The following is a 22,220-nucleotide window of genomic DNA, read 5'->3' on the forward strand; positions in this document are numbered from 1 at the left end:
CATTGAGCCAGACAGCCAGAGTGATGTGTGTCTTGCCTCTAGAAATCCAAATAGCCAGTCCTCCATATCCAACATCAAAATCAGGAGACAGTGCAAGAAATGGGAAAATGAGAGGAAAAGAAAGGGACAGAGAGATAGAGAGTGATGTGTAGATGAGAAGAGAGGCTATTGATCTTAAGTCCCATGAGTCCGTCTGGAAATTTCAAAGCCCTAAGACTGAGAGCTTTAAGAGAGCGACAGAAGTTGGCAAAGAGGACTTCAAATGTAAGCCTGTGTGCACGCACACGCACCCACCCACACACACACAAACACACACACTGACTATGGGTATGTTTCTAGCTCCAGTTCATGTTAATATTCACCCACATGTCCGTTGGCTAGGTCCAGCAGGTCTCTGAGTCGGCAGCCTCGCTTATGTCTCCTCTCGTAACAGATGCTGTCTTCCATAACGACATAGTCAACTCCAGCAGCCCTCAACACACTGTACACATCCTCTGGGGACCTCCGTGCATACACCTGGTAGACCTGTTCACCAAACATAAATATATTCAGAAAAAACAACAGTTCACACACACACACACACACACACACAGATAAAAACTCAAAAATGCCCCCTATGCTGTTGTCTACCCACCAACTAAATCAAAAAGGGTGGAGATAAGGATTGCTTGCAGTTCATTGGTTGGTTGGTTTGTATGTCCATCAAACATTATCTTGGTCATTGCTGATCAAATTTGGGCCAAACTTAGGGAAATGATGCAGATCTCACCAAAGCATTTCTGTATTTTCAGTAATGACACTGATTGGCTGACTGACTGACTGGCCCTGCCCTTTGATAGACTGGCGACCTGTCCAGGGTGTCTCCCCGCCTGCCCTCCAGTGACTGCTGGGATAGGCTCCAGCATCCCACGACTCGAGTTCGGATAAGCGGCTTGCATAATGGATGGATGGATGGACACTGACGGGTGACTGAAATATAGGTAAATAGTGCAGTATGGTATGTACTGCCGTAGGATTTTTGTGCCAAAATTGATTTTTTTGCTGTTTTGGCTTCTATAGGGACCAAACTGTCAGAAAATGATGGGTGCCAAATTTTTAGACCCCCACCCCCTTTCTGAGCACCCCTATCCAAAATAGATGGTTCAATATGTGAAGAAAAAAAAAACTTAATCCCAAGAAAATAGATAGCATAGTTTTTTCTATTGATTCTGTTACCTCTAGGCATGCTTAAGAACATATTAAAAATCTAGGAAAATCTACCTCCTGGAAATGCATCATTTTCAAGATGGCATCCAATATGGCTGCCAGGAGCTTAAAATGGCTATATCTCAGTTTCTATTCAAGCTAGAAAGCTGATTTTGGTGTCTAATCTTAGGTTTTTGGGCTCAAAGAATTCAACTGAATCAGTCTAATTTCCATCATTTACTTATTTATTGTCAAATCCAAGATGGTGTCCATCCTACGGCGATGTCCCATTGTACTAAATTAGGTAAAAACAACAAATTTGCCTTTTTTTGTGAAAGGGAACATAATATCTGTCATATTTAATGTGAAAAATGGAAGACATTTATTAAACATGTTTCTATTATGTAAATAACCACACACTAGTCAAGTAATCCAGTAAGACAGGTTTATCTTTCAGTTAAGCATACTGTATGTTGTTTATAGCAGCATATACATGATGACAAGCAGCAGTAAAAAGTTGCACTTGCGCCAGTAGGTAAATAGAGAGTAAGAAAAAGCTGCTAAATTCCCCAAAAACATCTACAACAAAACAAAACAAATACAGGTGATGATAAAGGAATTTAAATAATACTTGATGATCTATTCATCAGCTTTGTCATCTTCTGGAATGTACTCACTTGTTGTGTTTGCACAGTCTCCACCATAACATTTGCAGAGAGGAGTGCAAGGCAGGTGATTCTTTGAGCAGCTGCACTGTCCCTTGCAACCTACTTTGCAGCCACATTTGATTAGCTCAAGTACTGCCTGTGGTGCAGGGAGGGCAAGACACCTGACTGGAACATATCCGCCACTCACTGAACTCCATCCATTCTGTTCGATTGGTGGAAGCTCAGGGCAATTCGTCTTGTATGACTTATCTCACATTATGACATAATTGGAACGTAGGATATCGGGTAGCAATGCAGCACGAGTTGGAGGTAGCATCTCACTCTCCAGGTTCTTTGATCGGAATAGTTCCCATCTGAGTGATGGCAGGGTTGTTGGACCTTTTAAGCTGTAAACACAGCACACAAAATTCTCTAATGCCTTCACCAGTGATGGGAGCTCACCATTGATAAGCTCGGGGGGAATGGAACCCTTGCCAAGGTCCTTGAAGCAGTCAATGGCAGGATCATCATCATCAAGCTTCAGGTATGCATTGATCCACGTCTTTTTGGAGATTCCAACAAATTTTTCTCCCCAGTCAGCACCAGAAAAATTGTGCAGGCCAAGTAATCCCTGACATTTCTGACGTCCAATAACTTGAACACGCTCAAAAACATTTATTTCCCGTTTCTTTGCACCTTTGCCTGTTGAAAATGTCAGAGAAGTTGGAGTTGCAATGCATTCACATGATACTAAATCAAGTAGCAGTAAGAGGACTTCAGTGTCGGGTGACCAAACACATATGTCTCGTGAGGCACCATTGGCAGCAGAGGCAAGGACTTGATGAGGTATTAGGGTATCAGCCTCTTCATGTGTGTGTGCCTCCACAAAATCACGTCCCTTGATGAAGGTGTCATAGATGACAACCAGTAGGAAAGAACTGTCCTTTGAGAAATACTCTAGCAGTCCCTGGCCCAACTCACATGTCAGCTTCTTCTTGGTCGATGATGCTGAGAGGAGATCCTTGATCGACATAGTGAGCTTCATCTCTGGATGGATTTCGTATTCTACAGAAGTAGTTGCTCTCTTCTGTCGAGTTTTCTTCTTTAATGACTCATCTGTATATCGATCAAAGACAACTCGACCCTCATGATAGCCAGCCATCATTGTTTTGATGCGTTTGTTAAATGCGTCCTGAAGGTCTGACAGCTTCCGCATGGTTGGTGTCTTTTTCATGCTCTGAAGCACACCCATGGCATCAACTATTAGAACTTTGATAGGGACACCTGGAGGATCTTCTTGCATTGGATCAGGCTTTGGGACAGCTTCAAGGAGCTCTGCCTTGGCATCTTCAATTGCATGCATGAGACTAGCTTTGTCTGTAGGGATGTACAAGGTTCCATCCACAGCACACAGAGAGCGGGGAACCATTGACATTTCATAGTCTCCAATTGTCTCCTCAAGTTTGGGAACTAGACTTGGTCGACTGCCTTGGATGATGAGAAATCTTGCAAGCAGTTCACGTTCCTCACACAACTTGATGACCTTGTCTCCAACACGTACCTTTGTTTTCTCCATCCAATTTGAAAAGGTCTTCAACTTGAGTTTCTTCATTTTGTCCCACACTGAGAGTGTTGACGTAGCGATCAAACGTTCAGAAACGAACTCCTCAAAGCGCTTCTGACCCTTTTCCGCAAACTGGAGAATATCATGCTTTGCCGCATCTGTCACAAGCGCTGATGAAACAAGACTCTTTAATGGTGTTTATTCTTTGAATGGATTGCCTCCGCAGTGCAACTCAATCAAGTCGCGTAGCTTCAGTGCATTTGTTCTTGACCTCAATGCAATCTCTCCTGAGAGATGATAATGCTCGGTCCTTGAAGTAGATCTGGAAGCTTTTGGGAAGCTCTTGAGGTACTGATTCACTAGATCAGCAAGATGAGGTGTGGCAATGACCAGCCGGTCCAGAGCTGCTTCATCTCTACTGAGTCCTACCATCCCACCATGTCCCTTTAGCTTCTTGATTTCCTGCTCGAGGGCTTGATCAGTGAAGAGATGAGGGAAGGGTATCTCTGACTTTGCCACCACAAATACACCAGACTTCAGTGCATCCCATGTTTCTGGGTCATCTTTTTCAAGAGCATTCATTTGAGCAAGATTGACTGGCATCAAGCGGGCATAGTTGAGGAGATCATGAGCAAAGAAATACTTGATGAGATTCTCTAATGAAGACAAGTATCCCTCCCAGTCACCTGAGCGGCAAGAGCTGATGAGATTAAGAAGACTCTCTACCTGGTGAAGATACTGGGTTAAGAATTGAGTGAACTCACCAATGTCTTTTTCATCTTCGAGTGGCTTGACATTTTCTGTGTACCAGGATTGGATTTCTTCAAAGATCTCTACCATCAGTGGGCTACGTTCATGGAGTTTGTCCTTGAGAGCAACGCATTGCATCTGAATTGGACAATTTGGAAGTTTTGACAAGATGGCATCAAATCGCAACATCAAAATTGCAAGGCTCGTAGTGATGTGGTACTCAAGGCCTCGTTTTTAAGCTTTGCCACCAAAGATACCACGAAGAGCTGCTGATGTGTATGCACCACTTTCAATAGCAAATATGTCAAGGTCACTTCCATCAACTGTTTTACCTAGACCATGCAACACAGCAAATGCAATGTGAAGAGTTCCAGCTCTTAGGATCCAGTTGGTGTTTCCAACTGACTGCGGAATCTTCAATGCACAGGAGTAAAGGTCAAGATCTAGGGTTATCAGTGTTTTTCTGTGAGGGCCAATGACAGTGGCAGAGATACCCTGGGTTAACTTCAAAGCGGTATAGAGGGTAGCATAATCTGTTGGCGAGGTCTTAAACAGTGGAGCAATCACCCCTGTGTTTGTTGAGGTGCAACTGTTAGAGGACTGAGATAACAGTAACAGCCCAAGTTGGCATCACATCTTCCTTCTTCAATTTCACTGATTTACGCCTTTGTTCTTTGATCGACACAATAGAGTCATCTTGATTTCTGTCATTATTAGATTCAGCATGGCTTCTCTCTTCTTCACTGTTCTGGGTCTGTTTGCTTGCCAGCTGCGGTTCAGTTGAGGTTGCCCCCGTTATCATCAGTTGCAAGGTAGTTTGTGAATGCCCAGGTGTGAGTGAAGTCTTGGGAAATGAATTGTTTCGGTTTCCTATCACAGACTCAAATCTCAATGGAGTGGTTTTGATCATTGGCTCCTGCAGCAAGTTTATATCAAATGCCAGAGGTGATGCCGTAGGAGGTTTTTCTGTTATAACAAGTGGTTGGTTCATCAGGTCTCCATCTTCATCCTGCTGGTTGATTACAACCATTGTGCCATGGAAGGTTTCTTGCCCAGTGGCTGTGTCTTCCAAAAGATCAATATTGTCAATAGCAAACCAGATGTTCACACCCTTCTTCACAAAGTCAGGGAGACAAAATCCGCCGGTATCCTTCATTCGTTGAAGAACTGACTGCTCCACACTTTTTTCTAAGTCAAGGATCTTCAAGTAGTCACTTCCAATGTAGACATCTGAGAGGTTCTGGACAAGGATTTTGTCACGCACTCTAGAGTGGATAGCAAGGGGCAGTCCGATTGAGAGGGGTGTTTGGACATTTTGCCGAAAGGCATCGTCTTTCTTTGGCTGATGTTTCACCTGACGATCAGTGCGAGTGTTCTGGACTAGAAACTGGCATGCAACATCAACAGTTTTGTCTACTTCTTCATCCCGCATTCCAAACACTTTGACAACATGACTGCCAAAGAGGAGGTGACTTAGGAAGAATTGGAGTAAAGAGGGATTCTTAAAGTTATCAAATATCCCAGCAACTAACCAGCTGCACTTTTGCATGATCTCTGCCCGCAGTAGGTTAGCAACTTTCTTCAGGTTGCCAATAACCTGACCATCATTCATAGTGGAAATACTGCAATCAATAGCTTTGCTAACTACAGTTGATTTAACGAGTTTGTCTGGCTCATTTCGTTGCAGTGAGCTTACAAACTGGACATCTGGAAGTCACTCACCAATGATCTTTTTCAGGTGCTTGCGATAGTTTGTAGTCTCATCGGCATCCATGTGATATCTTTTCAGGATCAACAAGTAAGCATCATTGACCTGAGCCATGTCAAGAGTAACATCGTCTGTGACGGTATTTTGAATGGCGAGGATTAACTGTTCGTCACATAAAGAGCGAATGAGTGATTCATTATCATGATCTTTCTTTATTGTTGTGGTACGTTTTGCATTCCACAAGCAATCCCTGTGATAGTACTTTTCAAGAGCTGAAGCGTCACCAGCATCCACTAGGTCTGCTACACAGATTCTTACTTGGTCATCTTGGGTCTGCTGCTTTATTTCAAGAAGCATTTCACCCATTGCATCAGAAAGAACACGGTGCAGTGGCTCTGAATCACCCTTGGAACAAAAGTCACAAGGTGAGAATAAACACACTTGCTCCTTTGGGACAGATTTCGACCGTTTAGGTCTAACAGATCCTGTAGTAATTGAAGGGCGCCCAGGTCGTCTTCTAGAACAGACAGGTGACTGAGGTCGGGATTGGTTAGCCCTGAGACGGTCAATTTTATTCTTGTTTATAACAGATTTTCGACACTCACTATGATAATGAACCAATTTCAGTTCCCCTTCATTTAGGCCAGATAAGTAGTCAGAAAGTTCCTCAAAATCACTTTGACCTAAAGAAACTCTGTCCCTGCAAGCCTGCAGTAGGTCATCAATCATGGCTGGATTTTTAACTAGTCGCTTGCCAGGGGTGGCACCTTCTTTGCAGATCACGCAAATGTTGCATTCCTCTGCCATATTGACCAGATCTCATCCCACCTTAGCTCACAAGTTGTCCAATTTGTTGGATGCCAGACAGGTGAAACCTAATGATGGGAAAAAAATGTAAACATATATTTGAATTAGAAGGCTTGGTTTAAATTTCATCAGAAAAATATGACACATTTACCAGATCATTCTCAGCCCACCTTAGCTTACTGTTTAGCTTAGCTTTCTAGTTCGTTGTTGTAGGTTGTCAGATCTGTGCATGCCAGACAGATGAAACCTAATGATGGGAAAACAATGTAAATATAAATATGTGCAAATGTTGGCTTTTAAATCTAGCGGGCATGGTTTAAATTTAGCCCACCTTAGCTTACTGTTAGTAGTCCAAAATTGTTGGATTAGGTCATGTCAGACTGAAAGATTAGACCTAATAATGGGAAAACAATGTAAATATATGTCAAAATATGTGTAAACATTGGCTTATAAATCTTTCAGGCTTGTTTTAAATTTCACCTGAATGATAAAAAATTAAAATAAAAGTATCACTTACCAGGTAGTTGCTTTCAGCAATTCCATGAATGTGATTCTCAAAATGTTGACTCTTCAAATCTATTGTGGTGTTTGTTTGTTTTGTTGTTGTTGTTTTCGTATTGGCCTATTTTTATTTTATTTTATCTTGAGTACTGTTCTTTTTTGTTTTCAGTCAGCTACAAACACAGCTGTGCTTTAATTATGATCTCACCTGTTTAAAATGAACCAAATTGACAAGGATTATGCTACAATGGCCACATTTCAACCCTTATTTTTTCAGAGTCAGAACAGGAATGTCTTTCAGAATGGTCAACACCTCCAGTAAAGCATTAATTGTCACTGGATGCCCATGAAAAATAATTGTAAAAGTTATATTGGCCAAGAAAAGAGCAGGAGTGGAAAGAGGAGAGTAATGATGAATGGGATAGGCACAAGGGTCAGTCCGGGGTGTCCCAGGTGAGGAACCAAAAGTCAGACAAATACTCTTCTAGCTGTTTTAATAGTGTTATAAATCAACTCAGAATATTTTAAAACCTACAAAACAACTATAATATTATAAAAATTGGACATTAAAAACCACTTCAGCCCCAGGCAATTTTTTTACAATTTTCGCCCGAAATTACACTACCGTTCAAAAGTTTGGGATCACCCAAACAATTTCGTGTTTTCCATGAAAAGTCACACTTATTCACCACCATATGTTGTGAAATGAATAGAAAATAGAGTCAAGACATTGACAAGGTAAGAAATAATGATTTGTATTTGAAATAAGATTTTTTTTACATCAAACTTTGCTTTCGTCAAAGAATCCTCCATTTGCAGCAATTACAGCATTGCAGACCTTTGGCATTCTAGCTGTTAATTTGTTGAGGTAATCTGGAGAAATTGCACCCCACGCTTCCAGAAGCAGCTCCCACAAGTTGGATTGGTTGGATGGGCACTTCTTTGAGCAGATTGAGTTTCTGGAGCATCACATTTGTGGGGTCAATTAAACGCTCAAAATGGCCAGAAAAAGAGAACTTTCATCTGAAACTCGACAGTCTATTCTTGTTCTTAGAAATGAAGGCTATTCCATGCGAGAAATTGCTAAGAAATTGAAGATTTCCTACACCGGTGTGTACTACTCCCTTCAGAGGACAGCACAAACAGGCTCTAACAGGTACTATTTAATGAAGATGCCAGTTGGGGACCTGTGAGGCGTCTGTTTCTCAAACTAGAGACTCTAATGTACTTATCTTCTTGCTCAGTTGTGCAACGCGGCCTCCCACTTCTTTTTCTACTCTGGTTAGAGCCTTTTTGTGCTGTCCTCTGAAGGGAGTAGTACACACCGGTGTAGGAAATCTTCAATTTCTTAGCAATTTCTCGCATGGAATAGCCTTCATTTCTAAGAACAAGAATAGACTGTCGAGTTTCAGATGAAAGTTCTCTTTTTCTGGCCATTTTGAGCGTTTAATTGACTCCACAAATGTGATGCTCCAGAAACTCAATCTGCTCAAAGAAGTGCCCATCCAACCAATCCAACTTGTGGGAGCTGCTTCTGGAAGCGTGGGGTGCAATTTCTCCAGATTACCTCAACAAATTAACAGCTAGAATGCCAAAGGTCTGCAATGCTGTAATTGCTGCAAATGGAGGATTCTTTGACGAAAGCAAAGTTTGATGTAAAAAAAATCTTATTTCAAATACAAATCATTATTTCTAACCTTGTCAATGTCTTGACTCTATTTTCTATTCATTTCACAACATATGGTGGTGAATAAGTGTGACTTTTCATGGAAAACACAAAATTGTTTGGGTGATCCCAAACTTTTGAACGGTAGTGTACATGCCCAAAATAATTCAGTAATAGCTCCGCAAGTACAGGGCCCAGATGCACATTTCTGGTGTCTATGTATAGGTAACACCTGGAAAAATGTACTTCAAGTGGAAGTTTAGTTGTACCATCCACCAGGACAGAAGGACTGCAGATAAACTACAGCAGAAATTCAATTTTTTAGGTTCGCCTAAACAAAACTTACAATTTGAGTGTGAATAACATCAGTAATACCATTTACCAGCAGGCCACGGGTATTTGGATCTGTTCTACAACTTCTCAACTGCATCTCCTCCAAATTTGGTGTTATACAACTTAAGCATAACAATTCTACAGCCATTTTAGTAAGAGTAGTCCCAGGCGGACTTCTATTTTACTGTTCTGGGAGGTCCCAAAATAGATGGCCCCCCAGAATTGGGGGTGGGGGTCAGAAAATTTGGCACCCTTCATTTTCTGTTAGTTTGGTCCCTATAGAAGCCAAAACAGCAAAAAAAATCAATTTTGGCACAAAAATCCTACGGGAGCTGTTTTTTTGACATAGCATACCGCACTAAAAGGACAACATGGAATTTGCTGCCTGGCGGTGCCTTCTATCAGACAGAATTGTCAACTCGTTACATTTTCATCTTCAGTCTGACATTGCCTCCACTCTAACCGATTTCTGTTGGGGAGGGGGATTCAATTGTCCCTAACCAATCACTTGAGACCAACATATCTGCCTGAATCTAACGTCCTCCAAAGTCGACGCTGATGCGTAACCATGCCAACATACTGGTTTTGCCAGGGTTTTAAGAGTGGAGTGGAGCAAAGTCAAGTCAAGTCAAGTCAATTTTATTTGTATAGCCCAATATCACAAATTACAAATTTGCCTCAAGGGGCTTTACAGCAACACAACACCAAGTAAAAACAAACTACAATGCCGGGTGATATTGAGAAGACATGCCGCTTGACAACGGTGTTAGTCCCGCCCGTGGCACTGATTGGCTGATCATTAGTCCCTTCACGGTGCTCACTGGATAATCACTTTTCCAACTGAGAAAGAACTGTTTCATTTCATGACGCCAGAGCAGAGGAATCAGTCAACTCGGTGGAGTGGGTGAATTGAAGGGTGTGGACCCAGGCTATGCCAGGAGCCTTTTTACTAAAGAATGAAATGGCTCATCTAAGGAAAGAAGGAAGGGTTCACAGATTCTGGGTTGTATTGTTTGTTTTGACCATTCACCCCCCCCCCCCGACCTTTCCACCTTCTTCCAGTGAGGTACACACGTAACTTCTCTGAACTGTAAACTTAGAATCCACGCTTTGTCAAACAAATGCATTCAGTGTTTCAGTGTTATAAATGAAAGGTAAATCAGTTTTTTGGACCTGATGTGATTTTTTTTTTCTTTCTAATAGACCAAACATACTCCAAATATTGAAGATGCAAATCAAAATAGCTGAAACATCAAAATATTAGAAAAAGCAAAACAAAAAAATGACTCAATATCACAAGAAAGATGAGCTTAGGGTTTAGGTGAAAAGCTGACAAGTCGATAGGTTATGTCAATATGAGCAATGCATATTGAATTTTGGAATATCTCTAACCAGTGGTAAGTAATTCGTGTCAAACCTTTTTTGTGTATTTCATAGATGTTGAGTTCTGTGCACATTAAGATTGTTTATCCGCTTTGAAGCCAGCTAATCCAGACACACTGGATTCACATATTTACTTTCCAATTTTCCAAAAGTATACTGAAAATTCCCATGAAAACATGGCTCAAGACTTTTTTTTTTCATAGTCATACTCTACAACTATTGCACTTGTAAATTTAATCTAGGGAGAAGAAACAGGAAAAAAAAAAACGAAAAAAAAACAATTGAACGGCTAGAGACAGAACAATGTTTTAGGTCTCCTAATTGTTTTTGTGGTTAAGTATAAATTGAGCCTTATTACAAGCAAACGGAAACATTGTAAAGATCTTTTACCTAATCCTCCTCCATTAGCACACGCACACACACACACACACACACACACACACAGCCTGCAATGCCTGCACCAGAGCTGTGAGTCATTAGTGAGCACCACTGACACAGCATGACTGACCTCCCACCGGGACCAAAGACAAGCGCTCCCCCAATTGAGACAAACTTAATTATGCAAATAAACATGTACAGCGACATGTCATCTCACACACACACACACACACACACACACACACACACAGACCGCTTTCTTATTTTTACATTGCAAATGTGATTTGAACTTTGCCAATTGAATACAGATTTTATATCGGTATAGTAAACACATACTCTTAACAAAAAACAGCCTCCTGCAATTATATTACTACCTTAGTTGTCAGTTTGAATTTTGCTTTTACGGTTTGTCTTTAACGTGATCACTTCTCGTCAGCGGTTCACAGGATTCAACAGTTTAGTTCACATTTCCCGACTTCAATCTATTGTTTTAAGGGCAGTATCAGACAATACACAACAGCTTGTCAGGCTGCAGCGTTTCTGCTGCAGTCTCTACTTGATTGACCTCAGCATTCTCTCAGCCTGTTTTTTACTACATGTTTCTGGTCATTTCATTGCAATAGATGTGGATTACATTTACTCCATCTCCGCTTTACACCATATTCATTCACACAATACTGTCTTCCACCTCTTCAATCAGAGGAGGTCGTCAGCCCCATCTACAGCCAATTCTCTGACCCCTCGCACAAGCCATTATCGTAGAACTGAGTGAGATGGATTGGTAGACGCAATATGGCCGACTCCTTCACTTTGCTCTTTAATAGAGATTTTACTGAGCCGCCTCTCTTCCTGGAATAACAAGGACTTTTTTTCTATTGGAAGCAAGGTACAGCATCTGTCGCTAGTGCAGAGGAAAGGCTAAAAAAAAGTCTAGTAAAGCAAGGATGAGCAAATGTAGCAAGCAATAACTGAAGGTTAGGAATGAGGGAAGGCAGGAGGAAGGGACCAAAAAAACATAAAAAGAAAGGATGAAAAAATAAAAAGAACAAGCAAGAAAAAAAAATGCAGAGAGACTACCTGTTTGGGGGGGGCATGCACATGAACGCAACAAAAAAAGACGAGGGTAAACCTATCTGAGAGACTTCATGTTTGGGTGGTATTGTGTACCCTGCAGTACCTGTCTGGTCCTCTCTCGCAAGTCCCTGTCTTCATAATGAGGGTGGTTGGAGAGGACTCTGCCTGTGCACAGCTTGATGCCAGCTAACAGCTGCATGCTCCCTGCAAACACAGCTCGCTTAGGGGTCTTTGAGCTGGGGAAAAGACAGAGAGAGAGAGGGAGAGAGAGAGAGCGAGAGAAATGAAATCGAGATTTGCATGTGTTCACGTTACAGATTTGCCAACCTGGAAATAGGAGCAGGTGCATCGGCCTTTGCAAACTGCAAACATTAATGGACATGTGCATGCCATGCTCTATCCTTAAAGAGTGGTAAGTGAGGAAGAAAGGAATAAAAATAGAAAGTAAACTTTTCAAAAACCCCTAACTAGGTAAATATTTTTCATTTGCTTTGGAGATGATCAAGTTTGAAAGGTATTTGCACTGACATTCACACTCCCCATTAATGGTCAGGGGAAACAGTTTTTTTTTTTGTCTGGATTTACTATTCAGCCCATATTTTCATTTTTTATTTGTCACTATAATTGGGAAGCGTGCAAAGCATTTCAAAGTCTCTTTCAGAGGCGAAGCCTCAAGGACAGCATAGATATATTTGAAGCCAAAATAATGGATGTCTTCATTCCACCCCTCAAAAAGTCTTTGTGACAAAATTCAGGCACTTACAGATGAAGGACGCACTTGACACAAAATCAAAGTGACAACATTTACTAAACACAACAGTTCTTTCAGAAGCCTGGCACTTAATAAATTCATTTCTTTTTTTTCAGGTAAAGTCCACTGCTTTTAACAATCTCCTTTGTAGACATAAGTGATGAACAGTCTTCCTTAACAATCTTATTAATATTCCACAGTGTCACCCTGGCAGCATGTCCAGCAATTTCTCTATCTGCCTGCAAAAACTTGCACATTTATAGGCAGAGTGAATAATCACAAACATGTTTCCCTCATTGTTGTTACCCTTTTTCCAAACTAATGCCTAAACCACACCCCAGCCACAGTCCTCTTTCCAAAGTAATTTCCGCTTCTCGCAAGATATGCAGTTGTGAGGACGACTTCTAGAGAGCTTTGGGCCATATTAACAAAGTGTGGCAGTGGAGAATCAATGAAAACAAACACATACGGGCACATTGCTGATTTAACCTATCCCAACTCTTACTGGCCTCTATTAAGAAAAAGATCCTTCTAGGTTTTAAAGTGCACACATACACACAGTCTTGTGCATATCCAGAGAAACGCTCTCTCTCTCTCTCTCTCTCTCTCTCACTTTCTTTCACACACACGCACACATACACACACACACAGTCGTGCATATGCACACACACACACACAAACTCTCACTCACTCTCAGACATTCACACACACACACAAACACAAACACAGTCTTGTGGATTGGCACAAAAAAGCTCTCTCTCTTTCACGCACTCACACACACAAACACACACACAGTCGTGCATATGCAGAGAAATGCCCTGTCTCTCACTTTCTCTTTCACACACACACACACACACACACACACACTTCTAACTTGTTATGCCCCAGTGCCCCATGTTAACCCATGGGGCATTTTTGATCTAAACCTAGGCCTACATATGACAGAGCAATTGGGTCCTTTGTGGAACAGATGTCTGTAAAAGCCTTCCCTACTTAAATATGTGTGTTTCAATAAGCAGGGAGAGAGGAAATGCTGACACTATGGACAATATGTATCGTTATATATGAGATTTGTTTCCCCCCAAAAATATACTTACCTAACATTTTAGAATTACATTTAAATAAGATTGGGGATTCAGCACACTGAAATTGCTGGCAATTTCCTATTCCACCCTGGTCATCTCATTTCAAAAGGTAGAGGTGTACAGTACAGATTCCTTCAAAAAATAAAACAACAAACAAACAACAAACAAGTAGGATACAACATATGAAGAATCAAGGAGGAGGGAAAAGAGGGAAAATAAAATGGATAAATCTGTCAATACATATGAATATGAACGATGATGAAAAATGAAATATAAATACATATCCAGATAGAGTTGAGGCAACAAGAGAGGGATTTTTGGCTTATCTGTGTCAACACTTACACATTGCTTCAGGCATTGAGTGATAGACGATTTTTGGGATGCAAATCCCGTTAAAACTCCTTTTTAAGAAACTCTTCCAAGAACAGTCCCACATTTTGTAAGACGTGTCAGTTTACATTTGAATCAGAAAGTCAGATTTTCAACAAGAAATTTGATCAATTGAACACCAATGATTGATAGATGAATCTGTAAATGTTTTACGTATATGACAATCGGCATCAATTTTGCGACAAGACAAGACAATTTTGCATCAAGTTAACAAGGGACTAGAATTTAATTTTCACTTGCACTTAGAAGCAAACCCTCTGGGTATAGACCTAGGATGCAGAATTTAGGATAGAGAGGCAAAAGTTTCTAAGTAATCTGGCATGTAACCTTAATTATTCCTATCCAGAAATTTTGTACCTCACCGCATTTACATTTAAAATTGTGTTCCTTTGTCATTATTACATTTAACACTGCCATCATGCTGCCATCAGACAATCAGAGTCTGTTGCGTCCTTTAAATCCAAACTTAAAACTCATCTTTTTGCCTTAGTTTACAATTAGTTGCCTTTAAGTTGAGTGCTTCACAACCTGTACTGGATGGCAGTTTGGTCTTCTGTCTCAATGAATTTACCAAGCACTGTTCTGCCGACGAGATTCAGTATAGATTACAGAGTATAGATTATGACGAATTGATAACTTAATTGATTATGGCTAATGACTATTGCAAACTGTTCTCTTCTCTAACATGTCTTTTCTATCTCTCTGAATGATGTCTTCTCCTTTCTCTTTTTCTGTGTTTGAATGGTGTCATGTGAGTCTCTCTTGCATGCATGTGCAGTCGGTTCTCCTCCCAGGTCTCCGTGGTGATGGTGGTCGCCATTTGGATGCTGCCTGCCCTGCCACTCCTCACATAAGTTTTTCTTTTATTACATGATGATGCTGGTCACGTGGCTTGGGTCCTGGACTGCTCCGTTGGCATGTGGACACTGCTTGGCATCCTGTGCATCATGTTCTTCATAAATTTTATGTCCATTATAATTCTGTTATCCTCTTTCAATGTTGTATTATGTAAATTGCGTGAACACAACATCCATTGCACGCTGTCCGTCTTGGGAGAGAGATCCCTCCTCTGTTGCTGTCCCTGAGGTTTCTTCCTATTTTTTCTCCCTGTTGAAGGGGTTTTTCAGGGAGTTGTTCCTTATCCGATGAGAGGGTCTAAGGACAGGATGTTGTGTTGCTGTTAAGCCCACTGAGGCAAATTTGTAATTTGTGATAGTGGGCTATACAAATAAAATTGATTTGATTTTGATTTGAACACAGATATCAGGATTGTTTGGATTAGATTTGTTAAGCTTTCGAGCTTTTACAGGGTGACACCATCTGTGTTCCTTTCCTGGTTGTTCAAATGGAAACACCCACTCAGCCGTTAGCAAAAAGCAGTGATGTGGGTTAGCACTACAAATGGACCAACAACATAGTCACACACACACACGCACGCACGCACGCACACACACACACACACACACACACACACATACACAAAGCAGAATATACATATCAAAATATTTCACACATATATCCATTGTTATAAAAACAGATCTTAAAATGTCGAATTAATGCTGACAAGACTGGTTACTTAAAATCCATATTTTAACTTCACAGGGGAAAATATGGAAATCTGTGCAGGTTTTCAGATTGACAGGGAGCTTATTCCATTCTTTAATGGCTTTAAAGGAAAAAGCAGATTGTGCAAAGGCGGAGTCTCGTTTAGGGATGCTACATTCTCCCCTTGAAGCAGACCTTGAAGCTCTGCTCATTTGTTCAGAGTGGAGCTGAACAAAGCTCTTCAATGGTGGAGGGAGCAGCATAATGGATTATTTTATGCATTAAACCAGCGTTTCCCAACCCAGTCCTCAATGAACCCCTATCCTGCAGATTTTCATTGTAACCCTGCATAGGTAGCCCTGCTTGTACTTACTCAACCAATCATATCACAGCACTTAATTATGCAAGGTGTGCAACGTCTGACATAATTCATTGCTGATTGGTTGAATAACTACAAACAGGTACCTATTCAGGGTTGCAAAGAAAATCTGCAGGATAGGGGTTCCTTGAGGACTGGGTTGGGAAACACTGCATTAAACAGACATCTGAATGCAAGACTGAGTAGTCAAAGCTCAACGTTTTTATATTTACCAAGTACATCACAATGATGATACTGTCGCGATTTCCTATCCAGGACTTTCAGGGCTTCTTTTGACCTAACTGAACTAATTGCTTTTAAAGCAGTCTTGTTTGCCAGAGACCAACATGATATGCAGTAATGAGAATAAGAAAAAAAATCATTGCATTCAAATATGTTTTAGAGGCTTCAAATGTTAATTCTTAATATATGTCTTTAGTTAGCTGTTATATTACAATAGATGGTACATCTTTTTAATATGACTTTTGAATGTAAGAGTAGCATGTAGGGTGACTCCCAAGTATTTAAACTCAACAGTTTTTATTTTTTGTCCATCTACATAAATATTTGGAAAAACCCTTTGTTTTTGTTTATTCAAAAAATACACGGTCACTGTTTTCTCAATATTCAGAGTGAGACATGAGTAACTGAGCCACTTTGCAACTTTTTCCATTGTTAATGACAATTTCATTGATTAACAGACCAAATGAAATAAATAGGAAAGGGTATGAAAAGAAGGTTTACACACACACAGAGTGGAGCTAAGCAGAATGATTGATGAAGTGATAAAGTGAAAGAGAGAGGGAGAGACGGTTTAAATGTCAATGTGTTTGTGATCCTGTGCTGGGTGGTCTTGGTCCATTGGCTGTCTGCAAGTTAGTCTCAAATGAGAGGTTTGTAGTTCAAACAAGGACGCAAAATACTCTACCTCTCACTCACTCTCTCAACTGCCTCTGGATTATTAGGGATGCAGAGAAAGAAAGCAGGACACACACGCTTACAGATACACACAGATGGACACACACAAAGAAGCACATTCACAATCACTCAAATCAGCTGCACTCCCTCTTTTCAAGGATAAGACCAAACACTGCTAATCTAAACTATATAAAAGTTGGCAAGAGGCAGGCTGACAGAATGACAGAAACACAATCACGAAAGTGTGAGAAGGATGGAGAAAAAAGAAAGAGAAACGTTGTGCTAGATGCAAAAAAAAAAGAAGTTGAAAACAGCTTGGGAGGAGAAAGAAAACAGACCTTAGGCTATGGTTTGGTACTAAAAGAAACATTGTTGAGAAGTTCCCTCGAAAAATGAAATCACCTACTCACATCTACAGCTCCTTACTGGCAGGCCTCCCCTCACGTACTTTCAAACCTCACCAGATGATCCAGAACGCAGCGGCACATCTGCTCTTCAACCAGCCCCATACAAGCACATCACCCTGCTGTTCATATCCCTTCTCTGGGTCCCAGTCGTTGCCCGCATCAAATTCAAAACCCTGACACTCTCTAACAAACAGCAACTAAAACAGCTCCCACCTACCTGAACTCCATCGTTCAAGTGTTTGCTGGTTGTCCATCGTGTCTGATGATGACCATCTTCTCCTACAGTCTTTTGGTGGCTGAATAGTCCGATCCTGGATGCACAGTTGCGGTTGCAGACCGGGCATGTAAAAGTGGTGCTGGGGGGAGGGGGAGGGGTAGCTTTGCGAGCATGCCTCTTCGCACGTTTTGCTACACGGTGTTGTGTGCGCTGGTTTTCCATATATTTCACTACCTCTGAGACGTGTTAGCGCCAGGTGGTGCGGCAGGAAGCAAGTTCTTCCAAAGAAGAGGGGTTGATCTGGCATCTTTTCAGTGTGGTCTTCATTTGGTCTTTGAACCACTTCTTCTGCCCACCAGCAGTGCATTGACCAAGGCGTAGTTGGCCGTAGAGAACTTTCATGGGACTCGTTCGCTGGGCATGTGAATAACATGCCCAAGCCACCTGAGTTGATGGTGGTTTAGGGTAGACTCCATGCTGCAGCTGCATGCCCGCTCCAACACCTCTGTGTGTAGCACTCTGTCCTCCCAAGTAATGCAGAGGATCCTCCGAAGACATTTCATATGGAAGGCCTCCAGGTTTCTGAGATGGTGGCTGTAGATGGTCCATGCCTCACATCCATAGATTAGTGTGGAGATGCACACTTCTCTGTAAACAAGCACTTTGGTGTGGAGACTGAGGTTGCTGTTCTGGAAAACCTTTCTCCTTAGATGACCAAAAGATGTTGAAGCTTGTTTGTGGCGGTGCTGAATCTCATCGTCCATTGTGCAGGTGTCAGATAGCATGCTTCCCAGATATTTGAAGGCAGGAACAGTGGCCAGTTGTTGCCCTTCTGCTGTGAAGGTTGTTGGGTGGCTTGGGAGGCCAGCAGTCAACTGACAAATTACCTCTGTCTTTTGGGTGTTGATAATCAGTCCCATTCTCCTGTAAGCAGTTACAACTGCCGACAGAGTGTTTTGTAGGGCTTCTGGTGTGTGAGCTACCAGGGCACAATCGTCGGCATACTGTAGCTCAATAATGTTCTCAGAGGTCAACTTGGTGGTTGCCTGAAACCTCCTGATGTTGAATAGGTTTCAATCGAGCCTGAAGTCAATGGTAACTCCAGCCTGCTTCTCCAACCTCCTTCGTAACAGTGTTGTAATGGAGACTAAGAAGATATTGAACAGGACTGGGGCTAGCACACAGCCTTGTCTGACTCCAGTCTGCACACCAGAGGGCTCAGAACTGTGGTTCCCCACTACCACTCATTCCTGAGTGAAACTGTCCAAGGATGGTGAGAAACTTGGGTGGACATCCAAATTTCTTCAGGACTTGCCACAGCAGGGCCCGGTTAACTGTATCAACTGCCTTTGAGAGGTCTATGAATGCTATATATAGATCCTTGTGCTGTTCTCGGCATTTCTCCTGGAGCTGGCGTGTGACAAAGATCATGTCAACGGTCCCTCTATCCTTTCGGAAGCTGCAATGTGACTCTGGTATAATCCGTTCGGCTATTGTGATTGTTAGTCTGTGGAGCATGATCTTGGCTAGAACCTTTCCGGCAATGGCCAGTAGTGAAATACCCCTACTGTTGGAGCAGATGGATTTGTCTCCTTTGTTTTTATAAATGGTCACAATGTTGGCATATTTCCACTGTTGAGGGACACACTCGTGACTCCACACCTCAAGGATATAGAGATAGAGTGTCCTCATACAGAGGTAGCCTCCTTCCTTGAGGATTTCAGCTGGTATATTATCAGGTCCAGGGGTTTTGTTGTTTTTCAGGGTCTTGACTGCATGTAGGATTTCTTTGAAAGATGATGGGAGGTCTATGTCTTGCAAGGTAGGCTGTTCAGGGAGCTCTGCCAGTACAGTTGAGTCCACTGGGGTGGGCTGGTTGAGCAGGGTGTTAAAATGCTCGGCCCACCGTTCCACTAACAGGGCCTGATCCTTGATGAGAGTTGTTCCATCAGTAGACCTAACGGGTGCCAGGGAGCGGTTTCTGTGGCCATAGATGGCCTTAACTGCATCATAGAAACCATGCATGTCGTTCCTGTCTGCATGAGCCTGGATTTCGTTGGCTTTCAAAATCCACCACTCATTTTGCAGATTCCGCAGAGTTGCTTGGGCCTCAGAGCGGAGGTCTTGCCATTTTTTCTTGAGAGGTTGGAATAGTGGGTTGCTGAGGGCGGCTCTGTGTGCCTTATGCATGTTGTCCAGGAGGGTGAAGATCGTTCCAGCATTGTCATCAAACCAGTCCTGATGTTTCTTGGTTTTGAAGCCAATGGATTGGGCTGCATTGTCAAAGAGGTCCACTTTTCATCCATCCCAGACTCTGAGTTGATCAGCTGTTCAATGTCAACTAAGTTGTCAGCTAGAGAACGACGGAAGGTGTTTCGGGTGTCGCTGTTGGAGAGTCTGGCGCAGTGGAGTGGTTTCTTTTTTTGCCCAAATTGGCGTCTCAAGTGTCGGACGTGCACTCTGACTTTTGTCAGGATCATATGGTGGTCTGTCCAGCAGTCTGCTCCTCGCATAGCTCTTGTAAGGAGCACATCTTTAAGATTGGCCCGCCTCACAATAGCATAATCAAGCAGGTGCCAGTGTTTGGATCTGAGATGCATCCAGAATGCCTTGTATTTATTCTTTTGTTGGAGAATGGTGTTTGTGATGGTGAGGTCATGTTCCGAGCACATACTAAGTCTTATGCCACTGGGGTTGACTTTTCCAATGCCATGAACGCCAATCACGCCATTCCAATTTTGCATGTTCTTCCCAACTCATGCATTAAAATCACCGAGCAAAATTACTTTGTTGCTCCTTGGGATGCTGATGAGTATATCATCGAGTGCCTGGTAGAAGCGATCTTTCTCTTCATCATGGGATGGTAAAGTTGGTGCGTAGGCACTTATCAAGGTGATGTATCGGCATTTTGCGAGGGGTATGCAGAGAGTCATCAGCCGTTCACTAATGCCCACTGGTGTTTCTTCGAGTTTGGGTAAGAGACTGTTCTTGATTGCAAAACGAACTCCATGGATGTGTTGACCTCCTAGGGGGTATCCTTTCCAAAAGAATGTATAGCCCTCTCCTACTTCGTTGAGCAAGCCCTCTTCAAGGAGCCTGGTCTCACTGAGTGCCGCCACATCAACACAATAGTGCTTCAGCTCGCTGGCAATAAGTGCTGTTCTGTGTTGAGGTCTGTCCGTATCATGGCTGATGTCGAGGAGTGTTCTTATGTTCCGTGCTGCAATTCTTAGTGGTATATTATGTGTTTTTCGACCGCGTAGTGGAATGGCCTGGCAGCTGTGGCTTCCTGCCCAGGCGCAGTGTTGAGTGGGGAATTTTTGGGCCACCTTTTCTAGGCCGTTCCCCAAATGGGGTGAGCAGTGCGGTCCCTAAATAGGGCTGCTCAGACGCACAGGGGTCTGCCGGAAACAGCTGTCACTCAATCCCAGCTACTAATGACCGTTGCTCTGTGCTGCTGGCATGCAGAGTTCCAACTAAGAGCTCCCAGCTCATTCAGACCTGCTCCCGTCACTGGATACTCCATCGCCACCAGAATTTGTGAGGTCGGGGACTCAGATAGCAGAAGAAGATACCTGCGCAGAGATGGTTTTTAAAGTGGCATGGGGGGTGCGCTTCTCCCAACGCCACATGACTTGATTGTAGAGGAGATGGTTCCGATGGCAAGGGGGATCCCTAGATGACCAGCACCTCCACACAACTGCAGGAGGCTGCCGGAAATCCAGTTTTTCGGAAACCGCCTCGAAGCGTGCTCCCACAGCTTGCTTTTCTGTTGGGGTACGCTCCCTTAGCCTTATGTCTTGCCAGACTCACCCACAAGGCAGCGGGGCAATGGTTGATAGGTGCCAGGGCATGTCCACCAGGGTGGGCCTTCACACCATATCTCAGGGGCCCACTGCTGCTCCGAGATCCCCTGCCAAGTTAGCCTGGGGCCGCAAGACCCCAGTTACCATGTGTGGCCACGGGGAGGCCTGGCAGGAGTCTTGGTGAAGGAGAGGCTATGTACTGGCAAGGGAAGGCTTACACACTAGGATGCTTCCCTATTCACCACAAAGGCTAGCCAGCGGCAGCAAGCTAAAGGCAGGAGGGATGCAAGCGGGTTGGAAGAACACATGCACCTTCCCTCCAACTACATGCTGCTGCACTAGACGCAGCAGAGGGTAGGGGAGGGAGCGTACACCATTCAGGCAGGAGGGAGCGTACACCATTCAGGTGTACGTTCCCTCCCGCTCACTACACTCTGTCAATGAAAGGTACCTGGTACCATCACCATAATAGGGTCCTATGTTGCTAGCTAGACTCAACTCTGTCGTTCCACGGTGGTAGAATGAGTTACCAAACTCTGTTCGACTGGCAGAGTCCCTCTCAATCTTTACAAAAAGACTGAAGACCCAGTTCTTTCGCGGACACCTCTGCACTTGATGGACTGGAGGAAAAATAACAATCTGCTTCTATGCACTCTATGCATCACCTCTGTGCGCTGCCTGTTGGCACCTATGTCCTATGACACTTACTCGTGTTGTTCTCTCCTGCCTAGACCCTTGCTTGTGTTG

The 22,220-nt window shown here is 42.8% G+C and overlaps 1 protein-coding gene across 3 annotated transcripts in view; it reads right to left on the reverse strand.

Annotated features, from left to right (window-relative positions):
- dpy19l3 (dpy-19 like C-mannosyltransferase 3) overlaps positions 1-22,220 on the reverse strand; it is an 81,977-nt gene that overhangs the window by 4,451 nt on the left and 55,306 nt on the right. For 2 of the 3 annotated variants that reach the window (XM_056278391.1, XM_056278389.1), the window contains 2 exons: positions 12,100-12,232; positions 367-525 (listed from right to left, as the gene is read on the reverse strand). In XM_056278391.1, the coding sequence (XP_056134366.1) occupies positions 367-525; positions 12,100-12,232 (292 nt within the window). Of the gene's footprint in view, positions 1-362; positions 526-12,099; positions 12,233-22,220 lie in introns of all 3 variants that reach the window. The other variant, XM_056278390.1, reaches the window with a different exon arrangement.

This window comes from Lampris incognitus, chromosome 4, assembly GCF_029633865.1.
Source record: "Lampris incognitus isolate fLamInc1 chromosome 4, fLamInc1.hap2, whole genome shotgun sequence".
Classification (NCBI taxonomy): Eukaryota; Metazoa; Chordata; class Actinopteri; order Lampriformes; family Lampridae; genus Lampris; species Lampris incognitus.